General features: G+C 43.2%; 1 protein-coding gene across 1 annotated transcript in view; it reads left to right on the top strand.

The window, feature by feature from the left end:
• Positions 1 to 24,455, top strand: part of CD44 (CD44 molecule (IN blood group)) — a 203,465-nt gene that overhangs the window by 175,811 nt on the left and 3,199 nt on the right. The window contains exons 6-7 of the mRNA XM_069623363.1: positions 6,446 to 6,583; positions 9,642 to 9,720. Coding sequence (XP_069479464.1) covers positions 6,446 to 6,583; positions 9,642 to 9,720 — 217 coding nt within the window. The remainder of the gene's footprint in view (positions 1 to 6,445; positions 6,584 to 9,641; positions 9,721 to 24,455) is intronic.

Here is a 24,455-nt window from a genome sequence, read left to right as displayed (position 1 = left end):
CCCACAACATATGCCAGTATATACAACATTTTCATGCTGCTTGTGCCCATACATGTAAATGGAGGCTGTACCACTACATGTGAGTAATACACGACTCCCAGCCAGTATAAAATGCCATGCCACAGATAGAAAGTATATCCAGACTGGCTATACCAAGATAGGCTGGTGTACCACATCATCAAACGTATGTTTGCTTTTACCCTCGATGCAAAGTACACAAATGCCATGACACACAAAGAATATATGGGCAGACTGGAGCCACCAATGTAAGCCAGTTTAGCCATGTAATAACTGTGCATCAAGGGCAAAGAAAACACATTAAGTGCATTGAGTTTCTAGACTGTCTAGCCACATAAGTCTTATTATTGTGTTATCCTATATTTGCTTTACCCTTGATGCACAGTTAAGGGTAAAGCAAACATAGTGTTAGGCACGCATTAACACTTCACTTATCAGGTTTGCTTTACCCTTGATGTACAGTTACTGTGCATTAAGAATAAAGAAAACATGTTATTAGATGGCTAGACTGGCTAACAATGAATATAGGCCAGTCTAACTATCTAATAACATTTCACTTATCGTGTTTGATTTACCCTGGATGGATTGTACTGTATTTCTTTGGTATTTTAGCATTTTATTTTGAATTTATAAAGCACCTTAAGCCAAAGCCCTGTACATAGAATCATAAAAACAATACAATAAAATGGGAAATGCAGGTCACAATATAGGAGCAATCAGACTTGTATGTCAGATTGAAGAAAATACATCTTCAGTGAGGAACGGAATAGAAAGAATGAAGAAAATGAATGGAGAGAGAGTGGGAGAGAGTTCCAATGGAAAGGAGCTATCAAAGTAAAAGAACAAAAACATGAATTAGCACAAGGAGGAGGAGAAACTGCAAGATGAAATTGAGACTGGGAGCAAAGAGAACAAGTAGGAAATGATACAAGAGAGGAAAGATAGGCAGACACAAGGCTGGAAAGAGATTTAAACACAGAAAATTAAATGTGAGGTGAGAATAAAAATGGAGCCAACCAAGAGTAGAGAGAGAAGAGGCAATAGAGTCCCGCAGAGAAAGAAGATAGAGAAGATAACCAGAAGTGGTGCAAGGCGAGAGAGAGGAAGAATGAATAAAGAAACAGTATAGAAAAGTCTGAAAAGAATTGGTGGGGAAATCAAACGTTTAGTGGCATCAAATGTTAAGAATGGACGAGCTTTACACATGTTATACAAGTGATAATGACAGGAGCGGTAAAATAAAGGAATATACGAGAAAGGTAGATCAGAATTAAAGTACAGTCCCAAGTTACGAGCTGTGCGGGAGATAGGAAGCTGAGACGGAGGGAAGGAAATTCAGGAAGGAGGAAGAGGAGATGGAATCTTGTTTGCTGGAAAGAAGAGTGCTTGGTTTTGGCAGAATTTAATACAAGAATATTTTCTGTCATCCAAGAATTGATGGCTGAAAGACATGCCGAAAATGTATTGTGGATTTCAGAAGTGAAAGAAGAAAAAGACAAGAAGAGTTGAGTATCGTCTGCGTAAAAGTGATGAGAAAGACCAAAAGATTAAATAACTTCAGCCAAAGGGGAAGTATAGAGGGGAAAAAAGAAACGGGCCAAGCGCAACAGTGTCAGAAGCTGACCCAGCACAAGAGACTGAGAATGTCCTGTGCATCAAGGGTAAAGCAAAAAATATGTTTATGCGCCCAGCAGCCCCACCTCTAAATTTAAGAGGTCCAAGCTGAGCGGGACCACAGCATTTAAGGGTAGGGGTTGACATGCACAGACAAACAACACTGTCACCTGTGGTTTCACACATCATTCAAACAACTCCTGGCATGCACACATTTATAAAACAAACATACCAACATACACAAATACATACATAAAGAAAACTTACCTTACCTACTCGCGCCCTCCACAAGTCCTGCACCTCCAAGGAGGACTGAATGGCCCTCCTATTCACAACGTCAACATGCTGACCAACAGGAGAGGACTCCTCCCCTGTCAGTCAGTGTGTCTACGCTGTTAGCATAATAATGAGGGGCGGCGGGCCAGGCTTTTGACGCCTCACTGCCTCTCACTATTTTGCGCTATGTTTTTTGCAGAGCCGAAACGTAAAAATAATTGGGTAGCGTGGAAAGCACTCCTGCTCAGAGGTAGGCCGCACAGTCCCCCGTTCAAACAAAGCACACAGGTGTGCTGTGCTGCCTGCCACTCAGGCGAGGCGATAGAGCCCCCACCCGTAGTGTCGGGATACCACAGTGTACTGAAAATGAATACTGCTACACTATAGTAGCTCTTATTCTTCATCCTTAATGCACCAAGCCGTGTTTTTTGGCCTGCCAAGTTCGAAACCTAATTGTTCTAGGGGAACCAATTGAATTGTATAATTTGAAAGCATGATGAAAAAATGTATCAAGGGAGAGTGCCCGAATAGCACGCTCAACGATGCTTATAACAATGATGCTTCAAATATCACTACAAAAGAAAGTCTAGGACCAAACATCTAATGGTATCAATATTAGTTTAATTATAGACCTTTCCAGCCAACCTTGCAAAATACATAGGGGATCATTTTCAAGTCTGCCGGAGCGTAGAAAAAGCCTTATAACCTGGATTAAAAGGTTCCACTATATTTACCACCATACACTTCGGGGTATTTTTGGGGTATTTTGCACATTTCTGCAGATGAATATGACCCTTTCCAATGTGCATTTCGTGTTCACCTGCAAAAAAGTTTGTTTTTACCCTAGCATAACATAGTCATGCTTGCGTAAAACTTGTAAGTTCCTATGGAACATTGACTGTTTTTACCAACTCCTGAAAGCAGGCAGATTACATAGGCAGGTGACATGTATGCTTTGCAAAAGGAAGTGCAATAAAAAGGTCATTTCGACTGATATAAAACTTTATTTTGCACTACCTTTTGCAAATGTGGAAAATCACATTGGCAGTGCACGGAAGTGAAAATGTTGGTGGTCTCTATCAGGCAATTACCACTTTAAAACAATTTAGCCCCAATGATGCTTGAATATCATTGGTAGCTTACTCGCTGTAAGAGGTGTCTTGTGTTCTAGCTATTTTTCAGAACAAACATCTGTTTCAAATTTGCTTTACTCACAATCCCAGGGAGTGTTTGATGTGGAAAACGTGTGTTGTGCAATCTTGTACTGCACATTAAGAAGACATGTGAACATTTTATAACAAAGAAAAAAATGCAATATTTGTACATTATCAATCAACATAATGGTTTTCATGATTATCCATCACAAAGTCTCTGAGGGCTAAACAATTCAACTCCAGAAGCAGAAGCTGATCGGAGAAGTCGTATCAAATGATAAAGCCTAATTGATAGCATAAGGAATTCGACCATCCGCACGGGGAGTGTGCGCTCGACTGGGCTTTTTGAAATTTGATAATGAAATGGAATGTTGGGAGATCAACCTCCGGAAAATGGCTGGAGCTAATCCGCACACATTTTCATATGCTCGCTGCACAACAAACACATAGTCAAGTGTATTCTGGGGGGACACAGCCTACAAATGCAGTCCTCTTGGCATGTTTAGCTGGAATGTGACTGCCACGGGTACATCAAAGCATCTCAGGAAGGGAGAAGTCAACATCTTCCTGCTGCCATGGCCAGCCTCATTCAAATATGAAAGGCTCCATGGATCTGCCCTATTCATTAGCAGTTGTGTGTAGTGGCAGCGCATACTGATAAAAGTTCATTGAAGCAGGCCTGCGAAGAGGACTGGTCAAAGAACTAACAAAGGGTAGAAAACCCAACACCTTTTTGATATGCATCTGTGTCAACCTGAAGTCAGTTCCCACCCCTTAGTATGAATGGCAGTGAATATCATGTCTTGGACAACTGTTTACAGTAGGCAACCCCTGCAGGAAGACCCCCCTTTCAGAGGGAAGGAGTGTGTGATTTGATGGAGACAGAAAATCTTTCCTCGGCACAAACTTCAAGGAAAATCTGTGCCATGATCAGAAACTAGAGGGAGCTCAATTAACCAGTGAGACTCTTTGATCCAGAATATACAGAAAGATGGGTGGGACTTAGAAGTACATGTTTTCACCCCTTTACCTTTCCTGTTGTAACGCACTCTGGTTTTCACCTCACGCATAACAGAAGCTTGTTGGTGGGGACCCAGGATTGGTTCATTAAGGTAGGCTTTGCAAGGAGTAACAAGAAGGATTCTTTTTGACCCTGGCTGAAGGTACAGTCTGCCTTAAAGCTTCTGCCAGTGAAGGAAGGCCAGGATTTCCAAGAAGGAAGCAAAATCCCGCCCCATAACATCTCCCAAGGAACATAGGGAGATACCAAACTCAGAAGACCTGTCCAGCAGCTCCAGAACCGGTACTCAGTCAGCACACAACATGCCCTGCTATGTTCTGCAAGCAAGCTTCCTGGGTGGGAAGTGCCAAAGAGTCTCTGAACAAAGAACAAAGACGTTGGCTGCAAACAGTCTCCTCAGCTTTGGGCTGTCCACCTTAAAGGATGACACAAGCCCAGCGAAGATGCTAGGAGGAAAACCATGACAAGCATCAACCAGCGTCCATCTTTTAAGAATATTTTTGAGGCAGACGAGCCCTTGAGCCTCGACCGGCTGCACCACTGATTGGTGTCACGTTGCAGTCACTAAAGCCGTCCAAGATGCCTCGACCAGTGTTCCAGATCCGCCAACCAGACCTGCGCTGCCATGTAGGCCAGCCTACAGCCTTCTGTCCAGCCTTGCTTGCCAAACTGCATGCCTCCTGATACTTGCAGCTCTCTCCTGTCTTGCACTCTGTCACAGGAGCTGCCAAAGCATCCTGGAACGGACTCGACCCTGTTGAGCACCAAGATCATCTCAAGCACCAGGTACATTGTGATTCTGTCCCTCTGGTTCTTCTCCGAAAGCCCCTATTGACATTTACGACCCCTTGCTCCCTTGGTGCTGAAAGCAAATAACCCTGACCAGTGTGGACTGATTGCTTTACCGACTACCCTTATGTCAGTATCCAGAGTGCATCCCTTTCCTTCATGAAACTGTCTGTCCTCTGTGTTCCTTTACAGGGTGGGTTGTATTTTGTAGTGTGCTAGAACTGTCTGTTGTAATAATAATAAATTAGATATGTTTATACAACCTTGACTGGACAGTCCCTTTTATCATTGGGTAATAATTGTATTTTCACTGTTTTGCAACTAAACAACGATCCACAACCTTGAAAAGCCTGTCGATCCATCCACGTTGCCAACATTGGACAAGGAAGTTTATAATTTACATGCGTTTCCAATCTGTTTGGGTCCCTTCTGATGTATTAGAGGTGTGGATTGATTGATGGTTTAGGAACCGATATTCATCCCTGGACCACTGGTGCCCCGGAAGTTGATTTGTCACAGATAGCATCAGGAGTTAATCTGAATGGGCTGATATATTACGGTATGAACTGAAATGACCACTCTATAATAAGGAGGGAACGGAGAAAGTTTGTAATGACGAATCAAATATAAATGGTTATTGAGGTGTTTCTTTGGACTGAAGTCTGGTGATGAACTGCACAGACAAAGAAGATACATACAATAAGTTCTGTGTAAGGCTTTATCGACACATGATATGGATAATGCTGATAAATAGCTATACTGAGTTATCAAATTGAATGCCACCTTTGTAGCACTTCAGAAGTAATTTGAGAACGGACCACCTATAATGTCTATATGTAGAGATATGACTTGTTGAGTCTTTCTAATGTTAGGCAACGCAGATTAAATCCTGTTGGGATGCTTCTGAATCACTGTGATGATGCTTAATTTAATAACTAAGTCACCCCATTGTGGTCATGCAGGTCTTTACTGTTTGGTATATTCTTTAACAAGCAATAGCAACTGCGTCCTTCATAGAGATTAAGGTCCCGATTGATGGAATTCTTTGTATGGTTCAAAGTGACTTTGCATTGCTGAAAAGTGACTTTGCGCTGCCGACACAAACTCTGATTCATGGAACTGTGCAACCTGTATTTCTGCAGTGCAAAGTCATGCTGTACTGCAAAATGACTTGGAGCTGACTTTGCACTGCAAAAATACACTTTGCACAGTTCCATGAATCAGGCTTTGTGTCAGCACTTCAAAGTCATTTTGAACCGTGGATAAAATTCCATGAATCGAGCAATAGAAATCATCAACAGCCAAGGTGTGATTGATTACAATTTATCTTTAAGTTAAATAAAAACATTCAAGAATGACTGACTGCCATGTCTGACACCTCTAATCAGGTCTTGAGAAAGCTCACGAGATGTGCAGAACTTTTTGCAAGTCTTCATCCAGGCTATGTGTTCACCTGTTTGTAAGGATGATGGAATAAGTTGAACAATGCCTTTTTGCTTTGGAATCTGTGCTTCCACCTAGTGGGGCCCTTGCCTGACACTGTACTATGACATGGCTTTACTTTTGTGTTCAGGTGTTGATTGGACACATGTACATGGTGGTGACGGCAATAGTCATGATGGCAAATCAGCTGGCGAAGGTGACAATGCTGCTTCGGGAGGACTCTTGACAACCAAGCAACCACGCGGCAAGAGAACACCCTACGTCCCAGGTTGGTTTGTACCTCTTTGTAAAGTAAAGGGATCAGGTAAGATGCTGTTATCGTTGACAAGTGTCTTGCCAAAAAGGCAGCTGGATAACTACTTATTGTTAAAGAGCCGTAACGCAAAGAAAAGGCGCTAGAGCCCTATGGAGGGCTTTTTTTCCCTGCATTTAATTTGCATCATGGTGCATTTTCATTTCAGAGGAGTTGCAGGTCGTAAGTTAAGGTTCCACCTCTCCGCCATACAAATGCTCCACACATTTGCACCAACATATATTTTCATCCTGGTGCAAATGCTGTGGATTCCTATCGCGTCGCCTGCATGTTACAACAGCAAAAAGCAGGCGGACTCCATTGGAACGCATTGTAAATGTTGTTTGCCCTGTGTACATGGCTGGCAGCATTTACTCAATTTGCATGGCGGAATGCTTGTACGCCACCTTTTTGCTCTCCACTTTTGCACTCCGCTGTGCCCATTTTGAAAATTGCACAGAGGGGACCTGCCTTCGCAAAAGTGTACACGAAGCAGGCAGAGGCGTAGACAGGGTAGGGCCTGAGTGGGCAAGGCCCACCCAAAACCTGTAAATGACCACTCAGCAGCACTATGTGGGCATTTGCATATGTTAACGTCACTGCGGTGGGCCCACTACACTAGCTTCAGGCTCCACTTGTTAGACAATCCTGGCTATGCCTCTGGAAACAGGTCCCCTCTGTGCTATTTACGGGGAATTCCTAAATGAGCTCCAGAGGGTCCACATCAAGAATGTATAGTAATAGTAACTTTGTAAAGGAACAAATGTATGGTAAAAAAAATAAAATACCTTTTACGCTTCTATCTCATAAAAACGTGGCAATAATGGCAGTGCATACAAAATATTGTGGCAAAAATGCTGTGGTTTTGCTTCCACAATCATGTAAAGGATGCGGGGATACCCCTGTAACCCCCGGACCCATTATACCATTTAAGGAGAGCAGGGGACACCCCCGCAACCCCTGCTCCCCTTAAATGGTATAATGGGGTACACCTTTAACAGGTCAAACCACAGCATTTTTCCTGCAATTTCTTTTACTGGTGACATTTTTGCTCAGATCTTATTACCCCTTCTACATAGAAGTAAGGATGATGGTTTTGTAGTGAGAGGAGCAGGTAGGCTGCGGAGGGAAAACGGGTTGGCAAAGATGAAAGGGAAAGGGTGTGGTAGGATTGACCGATTCTGCATATTTTTGTTTTTTGGGAATTTTGGGCAATTAGCAAAAGAGGAGCATTTTTATGTTTTTCAAACCTATGACTAAAATGTAATGTATTCAATAGTTCGATGGTTGTGCACCCTTTATCTTTTGGCCACTATTATGTTACTCTTTATTTTAGGCTGAGTTTTTTTACACTATTTGTGGTGTTCGATTGTGCCAAAATGTTCTTACATTAGAAAGAATTATGTTGGGTTCTTACAGCTTTTAAATAGCATATCTGCACAGCAGTGTGATGATGCGTGTATCAGAATCTGAGCAGGGAGAAATCAAATAATTAATTCAAAAGGCCCCCAATCAGATGGTTATTTCCTTTAAAAAATATATTATATGTCAGGGCTATAACTGAAGGGCGTTCGCTCCCTGCATATTGAAATTTTGAACTAGGCAATTGCAAGTCTGTTTGCCTCTGATGGTGGTTACATGCCATAAAGCAGCCAATGCTTACTTAATAACCTGACCTCAATAGTTCAGGCCAGCTTTTTCTTTGCGCCACTGAACTGTCTTTAGACAGAGCATTGAGTCAGGCCACCTTGGTCCCTTTGGCATTACCCAGAGGTGTTGCTAGGTCTGGAAAAAATCTGGGGCTGTGTTAATTTTGGGACTGTCAGGGCTGGGGGCTAGCTAGCCTTTTTGGTTGCAACCCCTGATCTTCTATCCAGGGCTACAACCAAAAGACCTGGGGCTATAGCCCCCTCAGCTCCCCCCTAGCAAGGCCTGTGGCGTTACCTGTTCACCACAAGTCATCTAGATTGTGAGGACGGCTGTGGCAAATAGTCAGAGCAGAGTAAATCTAACCACAAGCATTGACAGAACAAACAGTTCTGACTTCTCAGATGTAGAGGGTAAGACATATTTTTGTCTGTGTAGTCTTTACAAGACCTTTACCCTCTGCCTTTGCAAAGTGAAACCTTTTGCCTTCGCCAAACCTTATTATGATGGCCGCCATTAATGATTGGGAGCACTACAAAGTGAGCTTGCTAATCAATTATGGCAGCATTCTTTAATAACACAAACAGTGGAAACCATTGACTTTAGCAATAATAATAACATTCACAACAAAAATAACAAACACAATGTAATGCAGCACGAAAGTGGAAAGGTCAACACTGTAATAAGCAACATGCAAAGAAAACAAGCAATTAAAAGCAAAATGCACCAACTTTATCCCTGCCATAATCAGCTACACTAGCTTCTACAAAATGGCTGCTACTATAATATAGCTTTCACGATGATGCATTCGTTCCGCATCATGGAGTAACTGTTTGACAGTCCCCTACAATATTCGTCTTCAATAGCTCTACAAAAAAAACAGTAAAGTTCTCTCATGTCAGACCAAAAGATTGAGTCCGCTGCTTCCATAAGCAATGCCCGAGTTCATTTTAGGACAGAGATGCTCTAAAAAAACACTTCAGATTGGCCCAATTTTTACCGAAGAAAATTGGCTCATTTATATCCACTGATACAGAAAAAAGATGGGGAAGAGAATCTGCTTCAACTGTGGTAGGCCAGCGCATCTAATGGGCAAGTAGGGAGAAGTTATATTTTATGCTGGGCTGACATGTACCTCATTTTAGTAATTGGTCACCCATCCTTTAGAAAGGGGTACCCTCCTGGTAATTAGGCTGAAATCCTTATTGCCTGTCACTATTTTCTTTCGGTGCCACAGTTGTACAGATGCAGCCTCTTATTGCATGGTGACTAATGCAAACGCTTGGTAAATAAATATAATAATAATAATAATAATAATAATAATAATAATAATAATAATAATAATAATAATAATAATAATAATAATATATTCTCTTTTTTTCTGCAGATTGGCTGATAGTCGTGGTGGCCCTTGTTTGTCTGGCATTGATCCTTGCTGTGTGCATTGCAGTGAACAGCAGGCAAACGTAAGAACACCATCTTTACTTCACTTCCCTTGCGTGACGACAGATACAGGACATACGAGGCGGGTGCATGTGCTCTTCCTTGCTCAAAGAAAAGGCTTTGACTCGGACACAGAAAACATATTAGCAAGTTTAGCAGTTTTGCTGTATATCCTACTGTGGTGAATACAGTAAGGAATAGACACAGGTCAGACATTCCTGCAGTGCAAGGGAGCACACACGATTAAATAGCCCCAGTGGTGTCTCAATGTTTCTGTATGTGTCTGGTTAGCCGCTGTGTAAGGGGAGCTCCCATCACATTTTACAGGGGTGCCCCTTACCTTGTTCTATGCCACTGGAAATAAGCTATGTGAAAAGAGGGTGAAGTTGAGTTTAGGGCCCTTTAGTAACGTGTATGCAATGGATGGGATCACACAGAATAACTCCAAGTCGAAACAACGGAACCAACTCAGGAAGATGGCAAAGTACTGTTTTATTAACAATTATCTAAAACAGGGCGTTTGCAACGAACATCAATGGACGTACGCTCAGGTTCTCTCAGCGATCTTTACACGACAATAGATTTTATATCAAAAATACATCAGAGGTGATGTCATACTACGTGGCAAACAATGAAAAACCTATCAAGGGTCAGCAATGGCTAAGGGGAAGTACACATTCTATAGGAACTAGGATTGTGATTGTCTGTCCACTATCAGGTAGACAACATATGCCTACCTCTAAAACATGTCATCTTCAGAAACATTAGATAGACAGTTTCTCATTGGTCTTCAAACTATATGGTCCTTCAACATATGGACTACTGCGATTGGTTGGCATGCTTGTTCCATGTCTGGAACATTCGGTTTACTTAACAACATGTAAGCCCAGAGCAAGGTGCAAGGAGATGGGCATGGCACTACCTCCCCTCCCAATGAGCCCAGCATCTCTCATCGGCCGTGCCTTCTGCCATGAAGATTGTCTTTGAACTTGGCCTTGTAAAGTATCCTTGTCTTTAGAATACATGGAGGTGAGAGCACTCACTATAGTGTTCTGGGACTCCAAGTTCAAACTCTATTTTAATCCTTGGCCCACATGACCACGTTTTGGTCCATTTTGTAGGTTCTAAATTCTCTAACTGAATGAAACTTGCCACCATTGGTATTCTTTCTTTGCACCTTAACAAGGGATGATTCATCCTTCGCACGTTTGCTCCTTTCCAGAATAGATAGCTGAGCTTGGCTGCTTCAGTCTTGACTCAAAGACAGACAACCTCCCCATGCAGCTCCACGATTCTGCTTATTCTTGCTGTGACACAGTTTCATCCCTTCCCTCTTCATGGGTACTGGCTTACTAAATTCATGATACCAATGTCCAGCTCCTAAACAATGGCGGCTATGCCTGCATTCTATTTACTGCGTACAGCCAGCTTCTATGATGACTTAGTCTACTTGCATTTCAGTATCTGTACAGTTATTGAACGGTTGATTTTCTGCATTACTTCTTCATATTTAAAAGTTCACTTAACTCTTTACTTCGTCATTAGTTTCTGTAGAATCCATACATCTTCTTCAGCCAGTATCTCGTGACGTTTTGCTATGTCTCTTGAGACTTCACTAGCTTCTGTCTTTGCTCTTTTTCATATTCCTTCAGGGAGTTGCTCCCTTGGGTTGTCAACACTTTGGGGATACATTCGATAGGGTTGTCTTAATGGGTATCTTCTTTCTGCAGTATTGGCACAACGGCAGGAGTCAAACATGGCACGGTCTCAGGTCTCCAACATATGGGAGGAGGGTGGCGGGGTCTCATGCAGAGGTATACAGCTGCTCCTCTAAAAAGTTGTTAATAAATGGGATCCTTTTGCAGTCCATGTGCAGGAGCGTTGTGCAGTGCTTAGCAACCGTGAAATCATTCACTTGTGCCGTCCTGTACCAATGAAATGTCTACTCCTGCCAAATCCATGACTGATTATCACTTATAAATATGGTAAGAGTGGAGGATTCTTCAATGCATATGTGTCTGGGGAAAATGTATGTGCTTTCCCCATTGCACAAGCAGAGTATGTGTGTGTGATGAGGATGGAGGAGAATCACCATCTGGCCCTCAAAGGCTGCTTACACAGGATCCTGGCATGCAAGGAGTTAGGTTATTGGTGGTAAGGTCAAACAGGCAGAACCATAGGTAATCCCTACTGGCAATGGCCTGTCTTCAACATGGGCACCATTGCTTTATATGTCGCCCACCATGCACATTTCCGGAGCACTCCACCTCATGCTGTAGAGGCCTGTCCTGCAACGTGCCTTCATTCCTACCTTCAATACTTTGAATCATGACACCAAGGCATGACATGTACAGCTCTCCAAAGTTTGCCATGCCGAGTACGATCCAGCATCTTGGTGGGTAGGATGGGCTTGGAAAAGGGGCAGACCTTGGCATTTGAGGCTGATCCTCGCCTGTAAAGGGTTATCTCTCTATATGATGGCAGTACATGGGGAATCGAGTGTGCTGATGCTGGGCATATGGAGCACATGAGCACCTCATGCTGCTCCAAAGTAAAGAAAAGGCTCTATCAGGCTACTTGGTGGTTGATCCTGGTAATGTGAGGTAGACATATGTGGGCATATGAGACTGTTTCTGGACACTTGATGGTTGAACTGGGACATTTGAAGGTGTGCATGGCTATGAGGATGCCTTTGACAAATTAAGTTGTACCTTGGTACATGAGGCTCTAACTGGGCATATGAAATGGCTGGGCCACAAGAGCCGGTAGCTGTGCAGATGAGGTGGTTAAAGGCACATTAGGCTGTTCTTCATCATATGAGGCACTGTATGGATGTATACTTATAAAGTACACTATCACCCAAAAGCATATACTGCCACTAAGCTGGGTGGACAATACACATAGGAATATTGCATACCATTTTTAATGAACAGGGAAATAAACAGATGTATTTTCAAACTGTGTCAGAAAATTAAGACATTATTTCAAGACATCATTTGGAAGGGTAGATTGTTCACTGTCAGAGACCTAATTGAGCAAGAGTGGATAGTGCCACTAGGTATGTAGGATCTAGCATTGTCTATATAAAATGGAGTACCAGAGTTAGTAACAGCTCGGAAGACCAAGTAGAGGTTCTTTAAACATAATCCCTTGACAAATCGGGATCCAATGGAGTTCCTTCAAGAGAACAGTTGTGTTGCAGTGGAAGGGAACTTTAGGGGAAGGGGCTGATTTATGTATCCTTTCAAGACACAATGTTAGAATAATAATAATGATAATGATAATTCTTATTATTAATGTTATAATAAATATAAGGGTATTTATTGTGCAAGGCCCTAGCTTCTAGTAGCAATGAATCGCTTTACAATCCTAGGGGAAAGAACACGGGCAGGGAGGCAGAGAAACAAGAGGTCAGGGAGATACCAGGGTAGGGGGAAGGTGGGCAATTAGTCAGCAAGGGATCTACAGGCAAAGAGGGGTGGGGGGTGAGTAGCTCATCCAGTCTCAGGCAGGGTGGTGAGTGGAGGGTGTGTGGAACTAGGTGTTGGAAGGAGCCATTCCTTGTGTAGGCGGGTCTTGAGCCCCGTTCTGAACTGTAGAAGCGGCAAGATCTGGAAGGGCAAAATCAATGTATTTCCATAATTTAGCCTCATGGCCACAGGAGCAGAGATATCAGAAGGTCTTAAAACGTCATGGCAAAAAATAGCTCTTGGAAACAGCATTAATCTGTGGAATGAGCGAAGAAGCCATGACAAAAACTGAAACTGATATTATAAACTGAACCAGAGGGGAAGGAGGCAAAGCCCATCTCCTGGGGCCATCACCAAGGTCCCAAGAGGGGAGGGCTACCACCTACATTCATAAACCCTGTTTTGTCCATATTCAACTTAAGCCAATTAAGTGACACCCATTGATCAACAGAATGTATTCCAACCCCAAAACGGCCTGGGGCACCCATATCCTGGTTTAGCCTCTCATCTGAGGTGGAATGCAAGTGGAAAAACGAGTTTGTGGAGCACTTTGGTGCGGTGATAGCGCTGAGCCTTGTGGTACACCACATTTTAAAGGGCCGGCGAAGGAGACAAAAGAGAAAATGACTTACTGTACATGGTGTATCAATAAAGATTCATACCTGGAGAGGATTGTGCCAGAGATCCCTGTGCTGGGCAAGCAATCTAGCAATCAGTGTCAAACACACGCTCCAGCAATTAGTGTCAAAGGTGGCTGGCAGATGAAGCAAACTCAGGTCTGTGACACTGCTGGTATAAGAAGCCAAGGAGGAATCGTCTTGGGCAGCCACCAGGAACTCTGGTTCGGTGAAATATAATTGTCAAATTAATGGCAAAATAAGGGCAATGGGAAAGGGATCTATGGTTCGTGGGACTGGAGTTCAAGGAAGGGCTTTTAAGGATGCGGACAAGGAATGGAGATTTCAGAACAACCGGAACATGGACATCTTTATGGAAGAAGTTAAGACATGTTTAAAGAGCTGGGAAGGCTAACGAGGCTGCAAGAGATGCAAGGGATGTAGCTGGAATATAGTCTTTGCTGATGGAGATTTCAAGGTGCGGCAAGAGACTACAAGCATCATCAATGGAAAGTGAATCACATGAAGACCAGTGCTCATGGATGGAAGATTAGTCAGAATCAGGTCCACAGGGTCAGAGGTGGAAGATAACCAGGATGAACTTGATGTTTAGTCATTGTTGCATTAACTGAGATCATTGTAGAGGGGGCCCTCTAGTTCCCGCAATGGTACCTGGGCTCCAGTGGAGGCTGAGGTCATAGAGGAATCCTTAAGAAGAGCCGAGCTTTCCTTCTGCACGCGTACGCTGGCTGAGCTGCGGTGGCTGTAGACGGTACATTGGGCATCAGAAATGGGGTGATATTGCTGGGAGCAAATTGATAGGAAGTCGTTTCAGTAATTTGGTATCTGATCACATTTAGTCCTTCAGTGAAGCAAGGAATTAAAGGCTTCCGGTTGGGACGAGAACCTGTGGGGCAGGCAGTACCTGAGATTTAGCTGTGGTGTAGAGCTAGCTTGCAGGGTGACTGCCCCACATGCCAAGTGGTCATGTTAGAAATTATTATCCTTACCACAGTCCAGCTGCCCACACCATCCACAAGGCCACTCTCACTTACACGCCATAGACGCAGGCAGTCGGTGGGCAATGGAGAAGGAGGTGGCCTGTGGAAAAAGCATTAAGTAAAAATAACAAGTTTGTTTCATTTTGAGAAAAAGAACAGCTGATATATTGGGACAAAGTACATGTATGTTTTTCAAATAGAGAGCAAGTATTTGAGGACAGAATGTGTTCAATTAATGGAAAACAACAAATTCATATTTTGGGGCGTAATCCACGCATTTTCAAAAATGTTCAAGTTATTATTCAAGCATTAATTGATGCCAGTGCAGGAACATTTATCGCTGACGACGTGGCACCGTTTCCTTTCTAAGCAGTTATTTCATGACTTATATGATGGCTTTATGACCTACGCTGATAGATTTCATGGGCCTCCTTAACACCAAATGCACCTCTTTGGCTGAGGTCCGAGCCTGGTAAATTAGTGAAACAAAAGAGATATGTCTGTTGTCTTAACATAGAAGATGTCCTGTCTGAGCCTTACATATGTGTCTAGTCTGAGGGACAGCTCCACTAGGATTTTAGAACGTTGACAAACGTGTGGGGCGATGTTACATACATTTTGCATTGGTGCAAGTGTAATTAGACATTATCCTAGTGAAGAAAACATATTATTTGAATGCACTTCTGCACCAGGGAGATGTTTGCCCAAGTCCTAGTCCTTTGCTGTTATGCAAAAATGCATTGATAGAAAGTGTTTTGCACTAGGGCAATGTTTGCACTATTCCTACATGCACTTGTGCGGCCGCTATGTATCTGTTATATGGGCCCTAACCATACATTACATTATTTGCAATGCGCTCTATGGACCCTGAGGCATAATGGCGCAGACAATTGAACAAAACAATAACAAAAAACATAAAAGCAGAGTTAAAACTAGGGTTCATAAGCAGAAAGTCAGTGGGGTTCAGATCTAAAATTAAGAAAATAAAAATGTTTTCAGTTGTTTCTTAAATAGCGTCAGAGAGCTATCCTGCCTCTTTCACGAACACTGCCAGGCCTGATGTATACATACAGCCGTCATCTACTTGTGCCAGGGAGGGAACATTAAAGAAACAGTGAGGGGGAAATATAAAGGATCAGACAGAAATAATGTTCAATTACTGTGAAACCTACTGCTCTTTAGCCAAGGTCTTCATAAAATACATTGATTGCCAGTATTATGTTTATTTTAGGGACTACGGGATTGGGGTCTGGCACAAACCTCCTTCCCCTAATCCTCTTTTGGGTGGGTCGAGTTGGAATAATGCGGTTGATCCTTGAAAGCAATGTCGTTCAGGTGTTTTGCCCCAATGTCTCGGAGTTGAGCAACCCTCAGCGACGTGGCCTCCTGTGCATAAAGAAGTGGCTCATGTGCTTCCATCAGGATGAGCCCTGGAACACACACTTTTCCATGAAAGGGAGGAATATTTCTTTATAAATGACACTGATATCTGCAACAAAGTTGATACTCCAGGAAAAGAGGAGGGGTTTGCGAAAAATGAAAGAATGGTTGGCGGCCTGTCAGCGGGATTCTCTGGAGTCATGTATCTCGGGAGGATAGCTCACGGACAAGGTGTTCGCCTTGGAAGCAAGACCATACGGAGCAGCACAGGTTCGATCCCCGGGTCAGCGATTAGAAACTTCTGGGTATCAAGCGCGTTATAAATAACCTATGAGATCATATCACAGCTATGAATTTAGGGCAGAGGTGTAGTGTCTTGGAAGACAGTGCAATAGTACTGAAGGCCATCACACCGTGCAAGTATCTTGGAGTGATGTCATTCATAGGCCTTAAAGGTCCCAAAACATTGTGGTATTGCAGCTGCAGTACAGAGAGGTAGGTAGGAAGAACTAGAGCCAGCAGAAACACAAAGAAATGCGTGTTTCCACTGCACACATGGCATCTACTGTAAAGCATGTACATGTCTGACACCAATGCCACTATTGTTGCCTGGGGGATGTTTTAGTGCACAAGGAATGTGTGTTTTCCTTTGCTCTGAGCAAGGCTCTCGATCTCTCCTTTGCACAATGGACCTCGCAGACGGAAGTGTGAAGGGCTATGCCAGGGGCGGACTGTGGCATAAAATTGTCTCAGACACAAATAAAAAAGTGGTCCAAAGTTGCTAATGGTTTTTGATAAAATGTGATGTAAATTGTGCATTTTTAAGACTAGTTATTCCGTAACAATGGTAAAAACTACTAGCCACATGCTGAAGTAACTTATAAAAACTGCCCCAAATAAGTGGCTAACTTTGACCCAAAAAACGGGCCCACACTAGCATTTTGAGTTTTTTGTTCAGACATTGCCCTATAGGACAGTCCGAGTCTGCCCAAGGATAATGAAGCACTTAGTGAAATGCCCTCTTGGCGCCCACTCGCCCTACAAATTGAGCCAAACTCAATGTTTCAAGGGTAATTCTTGCGCCGCTCTGCTTGCAGTGCCCTAGCAGCAGCGTAGAATAGCCTTAGACTGGCATCAACTCTATGCACGTTTGATGCTCGTTTCCACCTGCTGCCACTTTTCCCTCCTCTCTCATCTCCTACATTTCTTTTCTTCCCCAGTGCACAGTCTGGATAAACTAGGCAGGGGAAGAACACACTACTTTTGGGAAAAGCCTTGGCGCTGTGAGATTACTAATGCAGAAGTTTATTTACATTTATATGAAACTATTAGCTGCTGGAACCAAAAAAATGCTATTATTCATAAGAGCTATTAGAACCCGCGGTGGGGGGAGCAGCCAATCAGGTTCCTTGGATCGTTGACTTCCCCTGCCCACAGCGCCATCTCCCCCCTCCTCTCTCCTTTATTTTTTGGTTCCCCCATCCCACTTACCTCTTTTCTTACCAGGCAGTGGTGGTGGCGGGCCGTCCACCACTGCCGCACTGCTGCTATCGCTACACGGCCACCACAGAAATGGAAGAGGGGCTCAGTATGGAGCCTTGCCCTCCACATCCATGTCGGCCATCTTGCCACAGTATTTTCATTCAATGAACAGGACCCCACAAGTGTCCCGTTCCATGAATGAACATACTTTTTTTAACACTGGGGTGCTAATATATTGCCTTAAGACCCAATCTGGACTGCCAGATCAGGTCTTACCACAATAAAATATACCTGCTATGTGCACCTGACATAAACCAAGAAAAAAAAGAGAAGAGCTAGCTCGCCACTTATTTTTTTGAAAAACAATTAGTAAGCTATGATCATGCACTATTACTACATGGGTGACTTTACTGTACTTAGGCTGCTAATTGGGCACAGAGATATTGCCACATTTAGCTACACAATTCACAGAGGTGTTATGCGTTTGCTTAGGAGTAGTTGAGGATTTGAACGGGCGGGAAACATTTGAGGGATATTCGGATATTAATGGGTTGCTGAACAGATCTGGTGCTTTTTCAGATTGGTTGAAATGGGAAGTGCATGAGAAAAGGTGTAATTATTTATTAGCATTTGGCTCTGCTGCTTATTTGAAAAGAGAAAGGGGTCCAGGGATAAAGGGTGAGAATGGGTGGGTGCTTTCAGTTGTGGACAGAATGAGGCAGAGGCCTCTGGAGTGGTTCTGTCTGTGCCTGTTAACCTCATTTTTGGGATCACTGGGTGCATTAATAATGTGATCTTTGCTGAGTGGTGACAGTTTATTGGCTGGGCATGTTGTTTTTATGAGCAGTGTGCGTGCATCACGATTGTACTGGCGATCCAAAGAGCACTGAGTAGAGTTTGAGAAGCGCAGAAGCGCTATGGTGTCAACTTGCCAGACCAGACACAGCTAGTATTTGGCTAGCTGAAGCTCATGAAGGTGACTTCCAAGAAGGCCAAGAAACAACGGCAGGGGACCACCAGTATGCTGCAAAGTGTGATAAACTTGAAATCAGAATTGCCCAATTCCAGGCTTTAAAGGCTGGATCCATGTCAGGTTTTCAGGATGCCCCTTGTTAATATTCATGAGATAAATTTGCATACAATGATTCTAAATGTATGCACATTTTTCCTCATGAATCGCAATGAGGAATATCCTGAAAACCTGTCAGGATTACGGCCTTCGACCGCCAGAGGCAGACAACCCAAAATAGGCACTTAGAGCCTACAAGAGAAGTAAAAATCATATATTTGCTCCTCAGTGGCACGTAACATTCAACAATTAGAGTTAGAAAAAACAATTCTCTCAAGCCTGCACTTTAGCTTAATACAAGCTCCAAGCCCTTTTCAATTTTGATGTCTGCTATTAACTATTTGTTTGTTATTTGTTCCTTGACCCATTTCAAAATGTATTCTGCGAATTCTGCTCCAGTCAGAGGTGGATATTTTTGTAGGTATTTTATAAAGAGCAGACCAAAGACGGAATTCGGGTTTTGCTCATAAATGATAGGTGAATGTGCTTGTCCCTCTTTACTACCTAAATTGTCTCTCTGTAAAAAAATTTAAAAACTGCGAGAGAGGACCTGTATAAGACGTGGAATTCTGTTGGAGGAATCGAAAAATCAATTTTAAATGCGTGGTTGGTAGCCAGCCACTGCAGACAGCTAACGTGTATCTAGTTTCATAAACTGTACTTCCTCTCACTGCTGAAACGTCTATACACAAATGTCTACCATATGGACTAATCAAATAAAAAGCTTACAAGCCAGTTGTCGCTTCACACAGGGCAGCTGGGATCTGACTCGTATGGTTGGTTGAGCAGCCTGTCAGTATTTGTTATGACTCTGAAGCTGGGCCTCATTCACGCTGTTGCTCATGGCAACAGGCAAACATGGCTGCCGGCCAAGCCCAGCTACTATCTGACCAGGAAGCAGAGCATCTGGAAACAGTTGACTTTTGAGGGAGGTTTATTTAATTGGAACCATGTCCTTCCTTGGAAGTTGCACACAGTACATAACTTTTCCTTTTTTTCAAAGAGAGTTTGCTTGAAAGTTCTTCTTTTCCAGCTTTCCTCATCTGGTGTCACTAAATCAAGCGGGGCCCCAGGAGGCTTCAAAGATGTTGGTCTTTTGTAAAGGATTTCATTTTCACGGGAAGTATTTGAGCTGGCGTTCTGAGCCCCTTCTTGAGTCGGCAGTCAGGCATTCCAATCGGTTCCTTTGGCTGTTTTGCTTGAAATGTTCCCCCCAGGTTATTGTCAAGTTGGTCTTCTTAATGATGGACGAGTCAGCAGTTTCACATTTTCACTTCACATGGCTTCTAAATTGGCCAGTTACAAAGACAATCTGGATAACATTAAAGGGTTAATTTACTTACAGAATAAAAATGCATCCGAGGACACACAGTTTCTGCAGCAGCTCCGAATGTAACGACAATTTACTAACCTACAAGAAATATCTGATTTGTATATCGATTGCTATTAACTGATTTTAAAGCGCCAATAGCACACACTACAGGATCTTCTCTAGGCACTTTCTTTGTGGCCCATTAGATAGTGTTGGAAAGCACTTGCTCAAATGGAGCCAAACAGGAACGTTTACAGAGAATTGGGGCACGATTCTGAGCTCTATTGAAAATAACACGTGTAATTTCGTGATGAAAAGACACCTTTCGTAGTTGCTTCAAATTCAGTGCCTATATTTATAAAGAGACAGAATATGGAGCAAGTAAAAAAGGATCTTCCCATCCCATAATGACTTACTTTACATGGTGATCAGAATCAAGCCGGAATTGCAGATTTTTTAGGGAAATTCTCTGCTAGAGGTGAAATGCATGCCGCCAACGCCGTGTGCCTCTGATAGAAAACTCATGAGCAGGTCCATGAGCTTGTCCAAGCTAACTTTGGTGGGATAGAATGGGATGCAAGAGGAATATTTATTCAATCACTCTTTCTTAGAATGACTGTATGATTTCTTCATTGCGGCCAAGAGCATCTCTCTGTGAAATCCCAAGTTTAGAGGACGTCCCAACTGCATATTCCAGACATACTCCATCGATTTCAGCTGACCACTCATGGAATTGATGATTCCTCTTCTCCCACTGGCAGTTTTCATTCATCGTGGCCATGCACCATGGCAAGCATGTCCATGATTACATGCAATTTACTTCATTAACTTTGCATGTGTGGATTTTGCAAGTAATCTAAGCCTGTTACGTTCAAATATCCGTCAACTATCAGAACCATCAATATCATTTTAAAGCTTGAACTGATCCAACAAGGGGTCCATAGACATAGACGAAATACTTAAACTAGGACTGCATCTAGGGACATGGAAGACAGACTGCTTCATCAGTAGCATGGCGTTAATGAGCTCTGAAGTGACACCTGGCTAATCAGGTAAAAAAAAGGAATCCGAGCTATCTGTATATCACTCATGGCTGGCCTGCCAACTAAAGCAGTGTTTGGCTGAGGTGCTTCCAGACGAGCTTTGAACATGAACTCTCTGAATAGGCAATGGTAGACAGACAGATGCTGGGGAAGAGAGCTGTCAGATGCTGTCACAGAGGAGGTGAGATGTGCAATGATAAGGAGGGAGACAGTCATCCGTGGTGGCATGAGGGCAGCTATTGGTGCTGTTTGGGTGCTAGATCAGATATGATGTTAGCGCATCCAGGGGAATTGGAATTGCAGCCACGAGGCCCACTTCTGCAAGGAAGATTACAGAAGCAATAGTAAATGCTGCCCAACTCGGTTTGGGGGAGGACCTGCAAATTGCCAAAATCCGAGCCAGCCTGTCAGAAATCGGCAATGTATTTAGCAGCTGCTGTTCAATTCTGTCTCGTTTAGCTCGTATTCAGAGTTCTTTTATCTGCTAAACCTCCTCCTCTGGGTTTAAAAAAAAAATCTGAATCTAAAATGGTAGGATAATGTTATCAATATTATCAACCATTTATGTAGAGCACACCGTTAACTGAATTGCTGCATGTAGATTAATACGAGTTGTTAGTATTTTCTAACTCACATTATTAACCGCTAACGTGTCAGAACTTTGATTGTCAGGCAACACACAGCTTTCTGCAGCAGAGGCTTAGCATGCTGAACTATCTTACTGTAATCAGTCCCTGAGGTCTGAGGCCACCTTACCTCATGGTTAGGGGTGGGGTCTGAAGGTGTCTTGACATACAACTGAACATCTTTGTGCAGAGGAACCCTTTGCACTGTAGTTTCCAAGTGAGATTGTGAAAAGGATAAAGCTCGGATTGGATCAGCAGTTTGTCAGGCGTTGCTTCCATCATCCCGCAGAGCAGTGCATATCCTGCTCTCCGCATCAGGGTGGCAAAGAGAGCCAGTGCCTTTTCTCTCTTCAAGGTTGCGTTGAAGGTAGATTCCTCCAGCAGGCTCGACTCCTGGCAGCACTTGCTCATCCTGCCAGAGGCGCCACAAACGGGTGGCCAAGGGGGTCGGGGGGTTCACGCCCACCCTTATAAAATGCCGCCCCTTCACCGTCCCGCCTACCTTTTAGAGTCATTTATTCAAAAGAAACTAATAGTTGATAATTCACTTCAGAAACAACTACAATCATATAAAACAACTATAGACATCCTAACGTGAACATGCAAATGACAGAATCAAAACAAAGTAAAAAGCACATATAACATTCGACATATGCGAACAAGAACACTTCCCATATGTGACATTTCATGCGTACCTAAGTATGTGGTAGCGTACAATAAGGCAACCAAATGAACCTATGTAACACATGTTTGAAAAAGAAGCCAGCCTGAGACCAAAAGTCCACACATATGAAGTCTGTGAACATAGATAAGAAAGGCCGCCATATCACTAGGGAGCGACACATCACACTTGCACAGCATAGGCAACCAGTTGACAAGCGACGGGCTCTACTGAGAACTGCGGGCCTGTTAGACTGCTGCACAGTCTCCGTATTCTCTTAAAGCCATTCAGCCCCTGGAGCTTCCTTCTGATGAGGTCTGAGGGGGGTGTAGCAATGTGCCCCATGTTTCCAGATGCTTCAAGGAAATGGAAGCCTATGGAAGGTCTCCGCAAATCGCCTGCCCTTGTGGCAACAGGATGTGGCTCGTACGTTTGACATGGACTACTGATCTCCAGAGCAGATTATACAGGCACAGTCTGAGAAAGTGACATGTTTCTGAAGATTGAGGAACTAACCCAAAACCAATGGCAGCTGTGGCTTCTAGTGATGGGGATTCAGACCACACAGTTAATATCAGCAACTAGCACAGCTCTGGGGTTTCACTTAATTCAATTTTCCGGGGGTAAATCTTTATTTCATAATTACGTATTGCAGTACAAAGTCGTTTTTCTGTGGTCTGTGGTATGGCTATGTAGTTAAGTCGTTAGTATCTCAGATAGGCATCCCAACTCATAAAGTTTGCAATAACTTTGATCTCAGGAACTTCTCCTTGTTATCATGCCCTCTTAAACTCTTCTTGAGGGCGCACATTAGATAAGTCCTTGCAACACATTCTCTGTGGGTTCCATAGGGGAGTTAGCACGCAGTCGCGTTTATGATCCATTTGGTCCCATACTAAGCATTAATCTCTTAAGACCCAAAGGGTGAGCAGTTCCACCACCCGTGTATCGTAACCAACAGGAGCTGAGATAAGGAGGCTGCTTTAATTCTCCACCCCTCCCTTAGGAGCCAGCAAGGAACTGATGAACAGCCCCCCCTCACCGCCGCACTAATTTACACCAGTACCAGGTGGCATCATTTATGGGTCAGACCTGCAACCAGTATTCTCACCCCTTGTAACTCATTTGTCAGACTCATCTGCTTTTGTAGTTATATATTAGTCCTATGCTTGTACGTTTATGCATCCAGTGTTTTTATCAGGGTGATAGTCTGTGTTATAGCACTTCTGGGGATGTCATTCTGGAGTCAAAGTCATGTGATCACAAATCCTAGGATGTTTGGGTTTAAGAAATGTTGATGCCACTTTCAATATTCTTATAATGCTGTTTAGTTTACACCATTGACATGGCCCCAAAATCAAATTCAAATTCTAGCGACGCACACCCAACCCATGTGGCTAAAATGGCGTTCACTTTTGGTACGGGGTGAGTTAGTAGAATCGTTCAACATAGTGGACAGATCCATAGTTAGGTGTGTCTCTGGAAGGGAATTAAATATCGACATCTGCGACACGGCTAAACAGGTGTGAGGAGCAATCTGGGCTTCGCAACACTTTACCTCCTATAATCCAGAATTCACTGCACTCTTTCAGTTGACTCAATGGCCACACCTCCAGTGATTATTTGAGACACTGACTGGAGTGAAATAAGAGGTTGAACTTGCTCCTGTGAGAAAGAGGAGAAGATATTCCAAAGCCAGAAAGGACCAGGAGTTAGTGTATGGAATCATCCCATCAAACTCAGGTCTTGTCCAATGACTTTCTGTTCATTGGAATAGACTCCTCAAACTTGATGACGTGTGTCAGATGCATGTACTGCGGCACCTACATAAGACACCTATTTGCTCAAGCTTTAGCTTAGTATTGTAGTCACCTAAATGTGGGTCTCATACGTCGGATCTTCGTTCAACGTTCCTTAAATGTAAACCTATTTAGAAAGCAAGCGCATCGAACTTTATGGGGGCAGAATTGTGCGTTTGGCAATATCTTCATTGCAGCATACATTCATGTCAGCATATTTTAATATGGGCGTAGTCATATGTTGACATATCCTCTTGGAAGAATCTCTACCTGGCAGCATATCTTTACACTGACATAT

This window comes from Ambystoma mexicanum, chromosome 11, assembly GCF_040938575.1.
Source record: "Ambystoma mexicanum isolate Mex_15411 chromosome 11, UKY_AmexF1_1, whole genome shotgun sequence".
Classification (NCBI taxonomy): Eukaryota; Metazoa; Chordata; class Amphibia; order Caudata; family Ambystomatidae; genus Ambystoma; species Ambystoma mexicanum.
This window is presented reverse-complemented; position numbering and strand designations above follow the sequence as displayed.